The sequence below is a fragment of the Mastigoproctus giganteus genome, chromosome 14 (assembly GCF_048544385.1).
Source record: "Mastigoproctus giganteus isolate SK-2022 chromosome 14, ASM4854438v1, whole genome shotgun sequence".
Classification (NCBI taxonomy): domain Eukaryota; kingdom Metazoa; phylum Arthropoda; class Arachnida; order Uropygi; family Thelyphonidae; genus Mastigoproctus; species Mastigoproctus giganteus.
This window is the reverse complement of record NC_143588.1, coordinates 34,978,824-34,997,394: the sequence shown is the minus strand read 5'-3', so window position 1 is coordinate 34,997,394 and position 18,571 is coordinate 34,978,824. Positions and strand designations below refer to the sequence as shown.

The window sequence follows — 18,571 nt, the reverse complement described above, 5'->3', positions numbered from 1 at the left end:
TAGTGTGATTATTATTTTTTTTTATTTATTTATTTTTTGGCTGATGCTGCATATGTTCATACACTTGCTTTCTTGCATCACATGCCACTAGTACTACTTGAGACTCAAGATATATGCTTGAGAATCTGCTAATGTGGTCCATCCACACTTCTTTATCAAGCCCCTGATTTGTGTCACTTTTATGTTGCAATGAGGTAGCTTTCCCCTGTCAAGTGTGTCTTTCATGTAGCGGTTGATTGCTCTAGATTTTTCCCTATTAAATATTGCTCTGGCCCTCAAGTAGTTAATTCTATTTTGTGTGTCATTAGACAGTTTCCATTTTCTGTGCAGAGTTTGCTTTAGTTTATACAATGCAGTTAGGCTAGAGTTCCACCAGGTTTTCAATTTTGATGATATCCTTACTACTTTGGAAGCCGCAAATTCTGTAATAGAATTGATCCAACTGGTTAAGAGAGTTGTTGCAAATAAGGCATCACATTTAAGTAGACATTCCCATGGGATACAGCTGCCAGCAAATAACCATTTATTTGGGTCCAGAAAGACTGGCGAAGTGACAAGCTGGCTCTTAATTTTTTTCCTTGGCATTGCAGTCCACATACAGTAGCATTATGAGCATTCCAATTGGGCTATGATCGGATGGAAAGAACATTTTGGGGGGGGGGTACATTAATTATACATTTACCAGAAGACAGAATTAAGTCGAGTCTATTTTCACCCCTTGTAGGTTGGTCATTGATAAGAGAGATAGAACATGGCTGTAGTTTATTTAACATGGTATCCAACAGGTTATTGAGCTGTGGTGGAAGGTTGAAATCTCCACATACTGTATGGGTGGCTGACACATGTAATTTGTTGAGAAGCCAGTCTACTACATTATTTATCATTTCTAGACTAGGGACAGGTGGAATGTAAATGACTGTTATATCTAAGAGTGCTGTGTGGACTTTTAAAGTGACAAGTAATGCCTCATAAAACTCTGAATCCGAGTAGGCGACCAAGATTATTTGAAGTGCTATGTCATGTACAAACAGGGCTATTCCTCCAACCCTCGTTACAGGTCCATATTTTCTCCATATTTCTCCATAAAATTATGGATATATATTTTCACCATATATCTCCCTAAAAGGTCGTTTTTATAGTGTAAATTCCATTAGTTACCAATTCAAATCATTAAACACGCTACACTTTCATCATTATCATATGTTCTGTTATAAGAACCAATTTTGAACAGCTTTGTGATATTTTTCTAAAGCACATTTCTGGAAGTCACAACCATAAAACAATAAAAACAATTTTCACTTTCCGGTTTATTGGGCTTTTCTGTTACTGCAAGCAATTATAAACGGGTGGTAAACTCCATGTTATTGCATTTGCAAAAATACCGATAGCTGGAATTGTGTGGGTTTTTATGTTATTATGGTGAAATGTGTTTCCCTTTACTGAAATCTTCAATTGTATAAAAAACAAATAAATTTTTAGAATCTTCTCTTCATTCCATTTTTTTATAAGCTTTTTTTATAAGCTGTTACTCTGCCCAAATCGTGTTAGTTGCAATTTGTGCATTCCATTAAAAAATGCTTATGCATGCTATTGAAATTTATAAAGAAAAGAGAATATTATCTTGGAAATAAATGCGTCTTTAAGCATTTCTGAAAAAGAGGACTCCTTGTGCAACAAACCGAGTGCCAAGCCAATAATGAGTGATCAACAAGTGTGCATTTAGTCAATGATGATGACAAAGAATAAACATTCTTTAACATTTGTAAGTCATAAATAATTTCTCTATTATTATAATTTGCTTGATTTTACAGGCTACATTTTCATTTCTTTGAAAAAATCAATCATTGTTTAAACATAAACTAATCAGCTAACTAATTTCATTGTTGATAACATAACCCCGATTTTTAACATTATGTCTATGGGAAATAAATTCCGCTTTACAAGTGTTTGATTTTGAGCGTGCGCTAAGAACGAATTAACTTGTAAAGTCGAGAACTACCTGTTTTATCATAGCCTGTGAGAAGACGTAGCTGCATTTCACTGCTAGTTCCAGATAAGCGGTCGCCTATGTTCTACGTGGGAACGCCCTTAAGCATAAGTCTGTCAGGGGCACTGGTTCCATAAAAGGCAGTCTTTACTTTTTCAATTAACTCAAATATTTAAGGAAGAACTAAATATAAAATTTCATCAAAATCGGTAAAAAACTATTTTTGAAGAAAATGCAACCTTCAGGCAGAAAGTTTCCGATAAAAATCACTTTAAAATATTAGTAAAAAACAGCAATGAGTTTTTCAAACAGTGATTTTGGACCCCCCCGATTGGGGGCCCACTCTAAACAATAGCTGTTTATGACAACCCTCAGCCTCTTGCTTCATTCAACCTCAATATCGTGCACACATCTCAAACATACTCCAGCTTGCATACTAACACCACACCCATGTGGAACTGTGTCAAATCATTTTCAAAATTACTGTATATAATGCCAAAGGTATGTCTCACATCGAGCTCCTAGGCTCTTTGGTTTGTTTCAGGTGAGTTCTTTCATCATTCTAAGTGCAAGATATAGGTCATTTCACTGCTACTTTTTTTGTACATCATGTTTCTCAGTAAAAACTGCTTAAATGTTACCCAAGAGAGAAATATATGGGCAGTTAAAAGAGTGGGTACGGTGCTCAGTTATGTCCAATTAGTTTCAGCAATACAACCTAAACAACCTATATCACCATCGCAATATACAGGTTGAATTAACGTTTACATTTCCAAGACTAATGTCAAAATCTAATAAAATTTTATCAGCAGCCTCATCTGAACATATGTCAATTTGATATATCTTCTACAAAACACTCAATGGGCCAACATTTTTATCAATAATTCAGGAATGCACAGATGTGCTGCCACACACAGAAAAATAAAGAAATTCCAGTTCTTAAGTTTTATACATAAAAGATATGAAAAAAATATGCAGGAATATTCAAAATAACTGTTAACTATCAAAATGATGCTGCTTAAAACTGAAAGACAAATGCATATGAACTTTTCTTTCAATCTAGAAAAGTCCCTGATTTCTTTTGAAGAATGACAATTGTGTGAAATTATGATTAACAAACACCTATATATCAAATGGTGAATGTCTTTCAGTGATAGCAATCATAACACAAGGTAAAACTAAGGGAGGCCTATAATTAAGAACTACTGCACTAAAATTTTAAAAAATTAAAATTAATATTCCATTGGCAGACAGAATCATCAGGTTTTGCTTAAATTTCATGGAGAAGAAAAATAAATTTTCACATGTGACAGTGAATTACAAATTTAACAAGCTTACCTTTAATCTATGTGGGACTTCTAACCAAACAGGATTAACACCAGGATCAAACGGAACTTTTGCAGGCTGCATTAACAAACACAACCAAGAATTGAGATATGGACAAGCAGCATTTGATACTGCTGTCAGAGGTGCATGTGTGAGAAGCTGCTTCCATACCTTAAAAAATAAAATTTATATATGCATATACATACATGCAAATACAAACTGTACTTCTACACAGACATATTAAATTATTTATATATCCTGTATACACAAGGTGTGATGATGAATTAATGAGATGATTAAATAATAAATATAACCAATCACAGTAGGCATGAAGGGCTTATCTACACTTGTACAGCACTTTCAAAGATGGCCAGGCAGCCTTGTGCTAAAAGGCGTGGTAAACAGAAATGTGGTTTTGTGTGAGCAGGGTACTTATCTGTGGTTTTGGAAGATTCTCCCTCCTGCCCATCCCTACATAAATATATATATATATACACACATACAAGGTTTCCTAAGGAATGTCACAGAGATGACACACAACTCCTACACTGGCCATGCAGAGTGCATTCATCACCAGCATTTTTGCGTTGTCAGGTCCAATGATAGATATCCTAACCAAGCTACACTACAATGATGCCAATTTTAAGAAAAAATAATGTCTATTACCTTCTTTATATATTCATATAATTAATGTCCATTTATCTTCAATAAAGGAAAAGGTTGAATGCAGTGTTTTGCCACTGGTTCTGATGCAATGCCAGTGGACATCACATTTACCTCTTCATCCCCACAAGTTACATGAAAGTTTCATGCTACCTTTTGAAAATATAACACAAAAGTTCCTCCTAAATTCCTCCAGACACTTCTTGACAACAATAACAGCTGTACACATTGCAGCATGAAGATATCCTGTGTGAGCTATAGTGGGCTTGCAATAGCCCATTGTTATTATTATTTTTTTTTTATTTTTATTTTATTTTTTTGAAAATTTGCAAGCTCATTGTTGAAAAGATCATTTAATTTAAAAAATCCTGAATTCAGTTATTGAGTATCCACAGTATGGGTTACCTTTCAGGGTCTCCCTCCCCTCATTTAAATTCTGCTGCTCACTTCTAAACCATGGAATAGGAAGAGACATCTTATTCCATGGTTTTGTAACCACATCCTCATGAACTGCCTTCGGCATTAGTCCCTTTTTTTCCAAATACTGGATGACTGCATGATGACTGCTTTTGTTCATCTTTCCTCATTCAGAGTTTGCAGACAATACAAATGAACTTGCAGGAATGAAGGCACTACTGCAACATAATTAGAAAAATTAGGCAGATGGGCTATGAAGTACAATTAAATGCAACAGTGGGAAATGAATGGTACTACATTTGGGCATCTCAAAACACACCAACATAAGATATCACTAACTGAGTAATATTTTATGTCAGAGAATGAAAGAGACCTTGGGGAACAGCTTGTGGATTCTGTTAATGACATACAGGAATTTTGCCAAGAGGGACATGGCAGTGATTACTACATTCTATAAAGCAATGGTTAGGCTGCATTTTCGTTAATGTATACAGGTCTCAAAGCCTCATTTTAGGAAGGATGTAGAACGGATATGTTGGAATAGATGCCTGCAGAGAAGAGCAAAATGATTAATCAATAACATAAGACATATTCCTGACATGAAAGAATTCATTCAGCAAATTTCTGTCTGGCCACCTGTGAAGAAACGTGACTGAAATTTTAAGGGTTTAAATGGATTGAGTAAACTAAATGCTAATGGCACCCTTACTCTTTCTCAGAAAACACAAAAGAGGACACAAACTGAAAAAGATGGCTACAGGATAGATATATGAAAATTTGTTTTCAGTCACAGAGTGATTGTTGAAAGAAACTTCCATCTACTGTTGAAGGAGTGGTCAGTCTGAATAAATTTAAGAAAGCTGTTATTGTTATTTGGTTTTTAGGAGCATTAGCAACTAAGGCCATATTGCTCCGGGATATGCGGTGGTCATTCCCTGACCTTTCCGCATCCTCCGTATTTGGTGGTGAGGGGCTCGAACCCCGGTCTAATCAAGAAGACTGTGCTACGCACTGCTGCTCCTTCCCACCTGGCTATGGAGGCGCCAATTTAAGAAAGCATTATACAAATGATTATTAGAGGGAATAGAGAGATGAGGTGGGTAGCAGTTTTTTTTTTTTTTTTTTTGTTGTTGTTGTTGATTCTGCATAATCTTGCTTCCTTACAGCATTTGCCACTATTAACACTAATTTAAAGAAATTTGAAATTGTGAACATTTTCAGTTCAAAGATGAATTTTTGTACTATACAGAGTAGTCACGCACAAAGAAGAGAAAGACAGCACAGAAAAACAGGCATTCTAAAGTCTTTCATCTGGAGAGCCTACAGTATTTGCGATGAAGATTGGCATTAGCATTAGTTGAAGCATATGATGCAAGAAAGCAAGCTTATACAGAATCAGCCAAAAAAAAAAAAAAAAAACCCCACTTCGCCCATCTGGTAACTCCAAACGTTTGTCTAGTTCAGCCTTAAATTTATTTAAGCTAAGGTTAAATTTAAGCTTAAATTTATTTATTTATTTATTCAATTTCCACAACAACAGATGGAGTCTGTTCCAGCAATCAACTACCCACTGGCAAAAAGCAAACTTCCATACATCTATTCTACAATTGTCTTTCCTGAATTTGAATCTATGCTCTCTCAGGTTCTTAATCTGAGCAAGCAGAAGTATCCCATCAGCATTGAGCCTGCTCAAACCATTCGAGACCTTATACACCTTAATCAGATCACCTCGCAGGTGCCTAGTCTCCAGATGCTGCAACTTGCAGAACTTAAGCCTCTCTTGGTAAGAGCACCCCCTTTTTTTTTTGTTCCTCTCACCAATCTTGTTGCCATCTCTGTACTCGTTCTAGCAAACTCTATATCATTCCTAAAATGAGACCTCCAGACCTGTACACAGTATTCAAGGTGTGGCCAAACCATTGCCTTATACAAAGAGATTATAATCACCTCCTTGTCTCTGCTAGCAAAATTCCTATACATCATTGACAAAACTCCATGACCTGCTCTGGCAGCCCTGCACTGCTCAGAGAACTTCATATCTGACTGCACAATTACCCCCAAGTCTTTTTCATTCTATGCTACATTTAACTACAGTCTTGTTTAGAAGACTAGAACAGCACCTTCAGCTTTTAGTTATGGATGGAGAAATTATTTCTGAGCTTAAAATAAAATGTCTATCTATTCTGCAATAAAAATTTCTACTGCATTTATTACATAAAATAGCTTTGTTTTTTTTAATAAAAACTGAGAAGTTTAAAACTTTTGGATAACAAAGGAGAAAGAATAGAGTAAAGAAAACTGATAAGTAAACAAAATCAACTTAATACAAAACCAGAAGTCACAACTACATCATTGCCATACAAGCCTGAAAGGCCAGAATCAAGAGGTTCACCAGAAAGAAAAGAAGGACGACGATTTATTTGATGTGGAAGATTTAAGTGATGAAAATGTTAAACCTCCACCTGATGCAATCCAAAATTATATCACAATAAAACTTTCAAAACAAATTTCTGACGATTCAGAAGATTTTCAGTTGTTTAAATCAGTGGTTCTCAATGGGGGGCCATGCCATATTTCTGAGGGGCCACAGGTAGAAGTCATAAAATTGGGGGGGGGGGGGGGGTGGAAACTGTTAAGTGGGCCACGAAAAGTTCACTTCTAAAATAAAATTATTACTAATATAAAAAATTTAGTGAGATCTACAGCACCCTAATGAACTTGCTTTCACAAAATCTCTAACACTACTGACAAACTTATTTCGATGTTTGAGGGTTTATTTTATCGTAATTAGTTTTATTGCAGCGCTCACCACGCATACAATAAACTAATCGCAAACGAACTTCATACGTATGCCATAATAGGGTCACACGTACGTGGTCGACATGGCTTCTCAAGAAATTAAGTAACCAACATATGTGGCCACGTTGGCCACATATGTTGGTTACTTTATTTCTTAAAATATATAAAAAAATATATACTTTTTTTATATATATTTTAAGTGAAAAAACAACAACACTGACATTACAATACTTATTTTAAAATTACTAATAAAATTATTAATATCGAATTACTGTGGCACAGAGCGAAACGGAGACAGAACAAGTTATGATAAGTTTAATAATAGGAAATCCATACATATATTAGATTAGATACATACAAAAAAGCTTTCGGTTGTTTTTATCAACCTTGCTCAGTTAAACTGACAGTTAAGAGTGGAACACGAGGGCATGCCAATCATGTACATGAAGTGCGTGATTGATTGTTGGATGTTGAAGCTTGTGATGCATGCAGACATTGCCAGCATTTGTCATTAGTCAGAATTGTTGTTTCGATGATAGGGTGGACCCAACATCCACTGCTCCTGTTGACCGAGGTATTGGAGCATGTGATGTTCAACAACTCCAACCAGACGCGTCGCCGATAGTGGCGGGACCTATCCATAATCACGACATCACGGTGTGGGTCAATGTCGTGGTGGGTTGCCCAAACGTGTTCGGCAACAGCTGAGTGTTCCACATCCGCTTAGCAGATTGCTCTTTTGTGTTCGGAAAGATGTTTTTTGAGCCGTCTTCCAGTTTCCCCAATGTAGCAGCTAGTGCAGTTGCGACAAGAAATGTGGTAGACCAATCCACTTTGTCATAAGGTGGAGACCGGTGTTTTCGCTTTAGAGATGAGGGATCGTAACTTTCTGCCTGGGAGTTGTATGCATTTTATCCCATGTGATTTTAAGGGGATCTGGAAAAGTTGCCCCCCGGCGTTTCACCCCTGGAATTTTGCCCCCGGCACATTTCGCCCCCAGTAGATAATGAATAGGCTATAGAAATGTAAATAATACACCTAATTTTTTATTGATTATAATTTATTTTGTTTTAATAGAATGAATCAATCAAAGGTTTGGTTTGGTTTGTTAGGTTTTATTGGCACATTAGACAATCAAAGGTAAAGTTAATCAATCAATCAAAGGTAATCAATCATAGAATAAATGCACATTATTATTGTTTAAAACTCAAAGTTGTATGCAATGCCTCTAAGGTAATCAATCACATTACGATTTTGAAAATCTTGGACTATTCTTTTGATTCTAGCAGAAATTGCAGCATACTTCTTGTTCCATCAGAAAACCACTCCTGGCTACGTGCCAATAACTGAAGATTGTTACTAGTGGAAAAAATAAGCATGCGACCTAGGAGCAGTTCATCTTGAGAATCATACATTAAAAACTGTTTAATAGATTTGATAATTGAGAGCTATTAAGTGCTCGATAATTTCTATATTCTATTATATTATATTATAAATCAACAGGGATTACCTTTATTTTAGATATAGGAAGCTTCTTTTCCAACTCTCCTAGTCCAACTCGCTAATAATTCTTGAGGATGGCGATATCAATTTTGCAAAACAGGTGGGACATCTTCCCCACTGTCAGAACCGTAGTGTTCAGACCGTGCGGTCTCAACAATGAGCACTCAGACTTCTGTCTTCAAACACCATACCTCTGGCAGCAAGGAAACCATTACGTGGATTGGCATGAAATTAGATTTTTGAAGGTCTAAACTGTTTAATAAATATGGACCGATTATTTCTTTTGGTCCTGTAGCTGGACTTTAGAGTTAAATTTAGGGCAATGGATATGGGGGGGGGGGGGGAATTATTCTCTGCATTCCTTAAGTCGGACTGGAACTTTTCGGGCATCATGTTCACAGGAATAGACCAACTCACAATTAATCATTGATATCGCCATCCTCAAGAATTATTAGCAAGTTGGACTAGGAGATTTGGAAAAGCTGTTTTAAAAACTGTTGTACATTGCCATCGATAATAATTTCTTGATAATTTTGTGGAATTACTAGGTCCTGGAGATTGCTCGGTAAGGCAGGAGTACCATTGTTGTATCGAACATGACGAATGGTTCGTTTAAGTGAATCCGTTTTAGGAAGTAATGTTGTGACACTGGTATGAGCCTCTGCAATAACTGATGCAACAATTTGCTGTGGCCGTTCGTTCATGGTTTTTGCATGTTGCCGTATTTGACCAATCAATTGCAATGCTTCCCACCTTGCGGCTTGAGCTGCATGGTTATGTTTAGTTACGACTTTCACAACTGGGTCTTCCAAACCCTCTGTCCAAACACGCCCTTTGCAGGTGGAACGTTTTTGAATTGAGCAAGAGTCCACTCTGTATCTTACTTCTCTGTGGAGGCGGCGAAACAGCAAACGCGCGCTGTTGACTGTGCCACGAAATGTGAGGAGAGCCAGATGCAGGAACTTTTATTGTTTGAATTTAGACAAATCAGAAAAAGATTCACTTGTTACTGAAAAGACTCCTATAAGATTAGTCACTGTTCCCTCCCCCGTGTCCGTCACTAACTACGTGACTATCGCCCTCGTGGTGGAGTATGTCATTTTGAAAATTTGTTCGGAAAAGTTAGAGTTATTGAAATTTCAGTTCGAGTAATTGAGAGTTTAACATGGAATCTCCACTAAAGGGGCTGGGACTTCAATAAAAATTCGAGTTATTAAGAGATGACTGTACAGTATTTATATTTCTGTAGCCTACTCATTATCTACTGGGGGCAAAATATGCGAGGCGAAATGTGCCGGAGGCAAAATGCAGGGGGCCACTTTTCCGTAAACCGATTTTAAGACCCTAAAAAACTCAACTACTGGGAACTATAGATATCTGTTCGGTGCTGTGACAGCACCGAACAGATCCTCATCAGACACCCGACAATCTGACACTTCCTGTTTCACAGGCATTGCCTACATCCCATTTCACCCGGCTCTAGCACAAGGCACAGCCAGAATCCTTCGCAGCTACAACAACTCCACCATTCAAACACCCGGAACGAAACTCCAATCCACAGACCCCCCCCCCCCTTCTGAAGCGTAGCAGGATAATTTACCCCATACAGTGCATGAACTGTGACACAATCTATATCAGGGAGACCATCCGTTGTTTGGAAGACTGGGTGAGGGACCACCAGACTGCCATAACTAAAGCTGGCTTTACCCATTCAGCACTAGCTGCTCACTACAGACATGATATCACACCCATGGACGCAAAAATCATAGGCTTCTTGCATAATTTCAGGATCTGCTGTTGGCTGGAATCAGCACACATAAGTGTCTCTGGGAATAGGTTCAACCACGGCACCCGCATACATCCAATCTTTCAGCCTCTCATAGTCCATGAGCTCAGCAACCGCCTACGGTGGCAGTCACCCATCTCAACCATCTCGCTTCCTGCCTTTCCCCCTCTCTTTCTCGCCCATATTACTGTTCACAACTACTCGTAAACCACTCTCTCCTCATCTGTAACCTTGTGTGCTTACATACTCAAATGTCAGCTACAGCAGATAAAAACAACCTGCTTGCCAGGGCTCAATTAATTGAAAAAGGCTACATACAGTAGCCAAAATTTTCTAAATTTAATATATGTTATCCCCTAAATATCTGTGCCTTGTCTCAATTTTTTATGTGTTACTGTGTTTACTCTCTCACTTACTAATTAAATTCTTTTCACTTGGTCAGTGCAAGCAAGAAATCACTATGCATTATATTGATAATTGCCCATAACTGTAAAGTAGAGTAATGCTCAAGGAAAAAGCTTAATAGATTACTAGATAATCAAAAAAAACTCAGAATAAAAGCAATAACTATAACAAATGCTTTGGCAACCACAAATTGCTAGGCTGTTATTATGAGAAAGTTGTTGTGTTATTTGGTTTTTAGGAGCATTAGCAACTAAGGCCATATTGCTCCAGGGATATGTGGTGGTCATTCCCTGAACTTTCCGCATCCTCCGTATTTGGTGGTCATGGTCTCAAACTCCGGTCTAATCAAGAAGCGTGTGCTACACACTTCTGCTCCTGCCCATCTGGCTACGGAGGTGCCTATGAGAAAGTACTTGATGATCTGATTTATTTAGACTTCAGCAATGTTTTTCTCAGTCCAAATCAACAATGTGCAAATTATTTCCTGCATCCAACTCATGAACACCATCAAAATAACTAAACAGGCTAGTTAAATAAAATTTTACCTTTACAAACAACATGCTGTGTATTCTAAGAATATGCAGCATGATATTATCATGGTACTTTCGATACTCCTAATTTCATACTGCTCAGCTTCAATTTCTCCACCCTGTAAAGTAAAGATCAAATTGAAGCAAACTTTCAGTTCCAAAACAACATCAGTTGGATTATCTAAAACCTCCCACATCCATTACATAAAGATACAATCTGGTTTATTCGTTTCTTATTTGTATTTACTAACATGTAAAAAAAACTCCGTCCCAGTTTTCATAACCAGCTTTGCCCCATTTTTGTTTTACTATAACAGAACGACTTATAGTTGTTGTAAATTTCAATACTCTTCATTGCTCTATAATTTTCCTACACCATCTTTTTCATCTGTAATGAAATGGCCAGATCAGCATTTATATATCTTTTTATCCTCTTGTGCTATTCTTTTTTTTTTTTTTTTTTTTTGTTATATGTGAATTTGTAGTTTCTGATCCCATCTGCTACATCTGACCTCTGCTGTCAATCCAGATGACAGTTGCTGTATAACATTTTAAACTGTCATAGATTCCAATTTTCTCTCTCTCTCTCTGTGTGTGCACATGATAGTCCAATTCTCTGATAACTTGTTAGGTGCGAGGTTAGCCTGTGCGGCCGTTGCTCCTTAAAGCTCTTGAAACAGAGAAGTTTTTCCTGATTTATTTTCTGCTTTATTAGTTTAAATTGTCATATTAACTTATTTTCTAGAGTAGCTTTATATTCCTAGTTACGATACTTAGTTTAAAGTTTAACTTAGACAGAGATTTTGTAGATATTACTTAGTATCGGTAACGGTATCAAATCCACGTGTCACAAATTGAACGAGAGGTCTTTTTTTTTTTTTTTTTTTAACCAAATTTAGTCGATTTATTAACCAATTGTTATATCAAATTATCTTCTATAAGTAGATTATAGACCTAATTATGATCCTTAGTTTATTCTAAATTGAGATAGCGAGATTTGGAAGCTAATCAATACTTACGAGTCCGTAGAAATACCGTTCGTGAATTCCCGCCATTTTTACACGATAGCATAAGCTTAGTGTAGTATAGTGCATAATATAATATTGTCAATTAATCAGTAAATCTATTAATCTTGATAAACTTTATTGTCAATTAAATTGTATTTTTAACTCTATATATATATAACGACTTAATCATAACAAATAATTAATACATAACTATAGTGGTACACTTGGTACGGAAGTTGTATAAAGGGAAACACTAGATACCGAAAACAATATATATATAACATAACTGTTTTGGGATATAACTTAAGGATTTAATTTTTGTTTTGAATTTTATTGAATTAAATCGGAATCATGACTCTGACCAGAGCAGCAAAGCAAAAGGCTCAAGCTAATGGGAGTGCTGTGGTTCAGGGGAGAACTGAGGGGGGCAGTTGCCCTCTGAATCACAGTCTTTTAAAATGCACTGTTTGCGGAGCAGTCGGGTACGGGACATGATACTGCCAAGGGGGATGTCTTTGTATGTGCACGATGTAAGGAGTGCAAGGAAATCAGGCGACAACTCAGCGTCGTTATGGGCCTTTATGAGAGCTTGAAGGACAGGGTGGATGCCCTCGAAGGAAATAAATTGAGGGGCCCATCAAGCTCTCAGCTGCCCACATCAACGCCAGAGCTTGCACTTGGTCATCAGGCAACACAGAGGCAGCCCCCTAGGCAGAATGCGCTGGTCCCACAGGAACTAGTAGTTGTTGGTGACTCTATTGTCAGGGAAACGGGGAACATGCTTTGTAAAAAGGATAGGTGGAATAGGACCAGGGTATGTCTGCCAGGGGCAAAGGTTGATGACGTTGTAGAGCGGATATCATCTTTTAAGTGCACAAAAGGTGATATAGTTGTACACGTTGGCACTAATGATATTAAGAGTAGGAGACCGGCGGAATTACTTAGCAAGTACAGTTCACTGTTGAAAAAAAGCCGTGAATTAGGGTTGAACTTGAAAGTGTCTGCAATTCTGCCCAGACACGACAGGAGGGAGTATATGATGAGAGCCTTGTCAATCAATTCGGCTCTGGAGGGATTGTGCAAGGCTCAAGGGGTAGAATTTTTTTCAGCCTGGACTGTACTTGTTAACAGGAGAGATTGCTTCTACAGGGATGGGTACACTTAAATAGAAAGGGTGCAAGAATTTTTGCTGATGCTTTCGAGGCAGTGTTAGGTGGGTCGGAAAACTGCTAGTTGGGGGGGGATACAAGGACTAATAGATTAACAGTAGCCACTGGCAGAGGTGGAAGTGATTCTTGCACTGCTTCTATTGAAATGAGCAGAAGCCTGGAAAACAAGATGCAGGATATTTCAGAGACTGCTGGTAGTCATTGCGGTACAAGTAAACACATGGGTTGTGTTAGGGTAGCTAAGAATAGAAACAGGTGCATGTATACCTGCGTGTACACCAATGCTAGGAGTTTGGTAAATAAATTTGATGAATTTGAGGTATTGCTCAAAACATCAAAGGCAGATATTGTTGGGATATCAGAGACGTGGTATCACACAGATATAAGTAATGCGGAACTGGAATTTGGGGAATACAATGTGTATAGAAAGGATAGACAGGACAGGAGGGGAGGAGGGGTTATGCTATTAATTAAGAAACACAAAGTCCTGGGAAGTGAAGCCAGTCGACATCGATGGACAGGGCAGTGTCGAGTCAGTCTGGTGTGACATAAGCATAGGGAAATCAAAATTGAGAGTAGGAGTGTGCTATAGGCCTAATGACTCTGATGAGTATAATAAGATATTGTACAGGGAAATAGAGTGGGCCAGTAAATCAGAGAGTCTTATAATGGGGGATTTTAATTTCCCAGATATTGACTGGAATTTGTGGATTGGTCACTCGCACACTAGCAAGGCTTTTGTGGATTTATTGGATGATTGTTTTCTACATCAGCATGTTCGTGAGGCAACAAGAGGGAGCAATACTCTTGATCTGATTATCAGTAGTGATTCTTCATGCATTAAGAATCTGCAGATAAATGAACCACTAGGTGGCAGTGATCACAGTGTGTTGAAGTGGGATTTACTCAAGGAGGTAACTACCATCAGAGGTAAAGGGAAGGGTTTTTGTTTTCGTAAAGGCGACTATGATGGTCTGAGACAGTATTTAAATTCTATACAGTGGGACCAACTGATGATGTTACCAACAGCAAACTCAAAATGGGAAGCATTCAAGGAACTAATCTTGGAGGCTACCAGGCTTTACATACCAACTAAGAAATATTGTTCAAGGTTTAGGCCTAAATGGTTGTCAGATGAATTAATGAGACATGTGGCAGAGAAGAAAAATGCATGGGATACAAACAAATTAATGGGTGACATGGAAGCCTATGATAGATATAAGTTGGTCTGTAACCAAGTCACAAAGGAGATTAGGCAGGCAAAGGCAGACTACGAAAAATCCTTGGCAAAGGATGCAAAGAAAAACAGAAAAGAGTTCTTTACATATTTGAACTCGAGAAGGAAAGGGATGAATCAGATTGGTCCCCTGGATATTGATGGTTCAACAGTTGAGGATCCTGCTCAGGTGGCTAACAATCTAAACGAGTATTTTGCATCTACATTCACGCATGAGGAGTTATTCAGGAAGGAGAATGATGTAGGTAAAGTAAACATTGGCAGTGAGCTGGATGATTTTGTAATAACTGAGAGGAAAGTGGAGGAGAGATTGTTGAGGATAAACATAAAAAAGGCACCTGGGGTGGATGGGATCTATCCAGTTATATTAAAGGAGGCAGCAAAGGAAGTATGCAAACCCCTAGCCATAATTATGAGAGCTTCTTTGGACTCAGGGGAGGTACCCATAGACTGGAGATGTGCAAATGTAACCCCAATTCACAAAGGAGGATCAAAGGCTGACACAAGTAATTATAGACCTGTTAGTTCAACTTCTGTTCCAGGTAAATTAATGGAGGCACTGGTTAAAGAAGCACTGCAGGATCATCTAGACAAGAATTCAGTTATAGCTCAGACGCAGCATGGTTTTGTTAAGGGCAGGTCTAGCTTGACCAATTTGATTGGATACTATGATGTAGTCACAAAAGAACTGGATGCAGGGAATAACTTTGATATTATATATTTGGATCTTAGAAAGGCTTTTGATACTGTTGCACATGGAAGACTGCTGCACAAATTGGAGCAGTGTGGCATTGGAGGCAAATTGCTGCTATGGATAAGGGGTTGGTTGAGTGGCAGAAGACAGAGAGTGGTAATCAATGGACACTGCTCAACGTGGACTAATGTTATTAGTGGAGTTCCTCAAGGTTCAGTGTTGGGTCCGTTGTTGTTTTCGGTGTTTATGAATGATATTGATGATGGGATATCAAGTTTAATGTCCAAGTTTGCAGATGATACAAAGGTTGGCAGGGTCGTTAAGGACACTACTGACGCTATGCTGCTGCAACAGGATCTGGAAAGGTTGAACAGATGGGCTGAGAGGTGGCAAATGAAGTTTAACATTGACAAATGTAAAGTACTACATATGGGAAACAGTAACCCCAGAGCATCGTATCAACTCTGCGGTACTACACTGACAGTGGTGGAGAATGAAAAGGACCTGGGGGTAATTGTGCAAGCAGATATGAAGTTCTCTGAGCAGTGCAGACGAGCTGCAAGAGTAGCTCATGGTGTCTTGTCAATGATATACAGGAATATTTCTAGCAGGGATAAGGAGGTGATTATTCCCTTATATAAGGCAATGGTTAGGCCACATCTTGAGTACTGTATACAGGTCTGGAGGCCTCAATTCAAGAAGGATGTAGAACTGCTGGAACGGGTACAGAGAAGGGCAACAAGATTAGTGAATGGAACAAAGGGTTGCTCTTACGAAGAAAGGCTTAAGTTTTGCAAATTACAGAGTCTGGAGACTAGGCACCGGCGAGGTGATCTGATAGAGGTGTATAAGGCTTTGAATGGTTTGAGCATGCTCAATGCCAATGGGATTCTTCATCTTGCTCAGAATAATCACCTCAGAGGGCATAAATTCAAATTGAGGAAGGACGGATGTCGGATAGATCTGCGGAAATTTGCCTTTGGCCAGCGGGTGGTTGGTTGGTGGAACCGACTTCCATCACTTGTTGTAGAAGTTGATAGCCTAATCAAATTTAAAGCTCAACTGGACAGGTATTTCGAACGAACAGAGGGGTGAAATGGGAGTGGGGTTTTTTTTTTTTTTTTTTTTGGCTGATGCTGAATAAGCTTGCTTTCTTGCATCATATGCCTCTACTAATGCTAATGCTAATTAGTCCTATGCTGTCAGCATAGGTTTCTAGATCATTATGCTTTAACCCTAGCATATTATCTTTCATTTTACTCTTTAAAAGAGATTTTCATTATAATCTCCAGTCTTTTGTTCTGTATCGTATCCCCTTCCCCATTTTTTTGTTTCCTTCTACTTCACACAATACATGAGATGGGTATGAGGTTACTATAACCTTTTTCAAGATTTTTGCAACTCCGGCAAACGCTAAGTTTTCATTTATATTTAGTCGTTTTATTGACTTAATTGTTATACAAAATTATTTTCTATAAGTAGCTTTATAGTTCTAGCCAAGCTCCGTGGTTTATTTTGAATTTAGATAGCAATTTTGAAAGTTAATATTGTCTGTAGATTTTACGTTCATAACTTGCTGCCATTGTTATACAATACAGAATACCGTATGGTTTAACGTAAAACTAGATTGCGAAATAGGTGGCAGTGTATTTGAAAACTGTCAGATTAGTATAGCATTATCAATAAAATTTATTAATCTTATTAAATTTCATTGTTAATTAAATTAAACTTAAACAGAATCATGACCCAAAACCAGAGCATAGCAAATCAGCGTTCAAAGAATAGCCAGAGTGCTGTGGCCGGCAGGAGAACCAAAGGGGGCAATTCTCCCATGCATCACAGTCTAAAACAATGCGCAAAATGTGAAATATTTGCAGACCTGTCTAGAACAGGACATGATCTAGCAAAGGAGAATGTCTTTGTGTGTTCTAGGTGTAGAGACTGTGAAGAAATTAGGTGCCACTTGAGCATGCATTCTGATGGGCATTGTTGTTGTTATTTGGTTTTTAGGAGCATTAGCAACTAAGGCCATATTTCTCCGGGGTTATGCGGTGGTCATTCCCTGCCTTTCCACATCCTCCGTAATTGGTGGTCATGGGCTCGAACCCCAGTCTTATCAAGAAACGTGTGCTATTCACTGCTACACCTGCCCACCTGGCTATGGAGGCGCCTCTGATGGGCGTCTATGAGAGTTTGAGGTGTAGGGCAAATGCCCTCGAAGAAATTAATATGAGGGGCCCATCAAGCTCTCAGTTCCCCAACTCAACGCCAAAGCTCAGTCCTGTGCATCGGGCAACACAGTGACAATCTCCAATGCAAAATGTGCTGGTCCCACAGGAACTAGTTATTGTCGGTGACTGTATTGTCGGGGAGATGGGGAATATACTATGCAAAAAGGATAGGTGGAACAGAACCAGGGAATGTCTGCCAGAGGAAAAAGTTGATGACGTTGTAGAGCAGATATCTTTTAATGGCACAAAAGGTGATATTGTTGTACACTTTAGCACTAATGACCTTAACAGTAAGAGATCTACAGATTTACTTAACATGTACAGATCAATGATGAAAAAACTTGCGAGTTAAGATTAAATTTGATTGTGTCTGCAATTCTGCCCAGACACAATAGGAAGGAGTATATGATGAGAGCCTTGTCAATCATTTCGGCCCTGGAGAGATTGAGCAAGGCTCACGGAGTAGAATTTTTTTCAGCATGGTCTGTGGTTGATAACAGGAGAGACTGCTTCTACAGGTATAGGATACACTTAAATAGAAAGGGTGCAAGAAAATTTGCTGATGTTATCAAGGCAGTGTTAGCTGGGTTGGAAGACTGCTAGTTTGGGGGGGGGGGTAGCCGCAGGCAGAAGCAAAAGTGATACTTGCACTGCTTCTATTGTAATGAGCAGAAGCCAAGAGAGCAAGTTGCCGAGGATTTTAAGAACTGCTGGGAACCATCGCAGAACAAGTAAATACATGGGCTGTGTTAGGGTAACTAAGAGTAAGAACAAGTGCACGTATACTTGCATGCACAATAATGCTAGAAATATAGTA

The 18,571-nt window shown here is 38.3% G+C and overlaps 1 protein-coding gene across 4 annotated transcripts in view; it reads right to left on the bottom strand.

Annotated features, from left to right (window-relative positions):
• LOC150075060 (TATA-binding protein-associated factor 172-like) overlaps nt 1–18,571 on the bottom strand; it is a 934,682-nt gene that overhangs the window by 600,770 nt on the left and 315,341 nt on the right. For all 4 annotated transcript variants that reach the window (XM_090388242.1, XM_090388245.1, XM_090388243.1 and 1 more), the window contains exon 15: nt 3,326–3,484. In XM_090388242.1, coding sequence (XP_090244368.1) covers nt 3,326–3,484 — 159 coding nt within the window. The remainder of the gene's footprint in view (nt 1–3,325; nt 3,485–18,571) is intronic.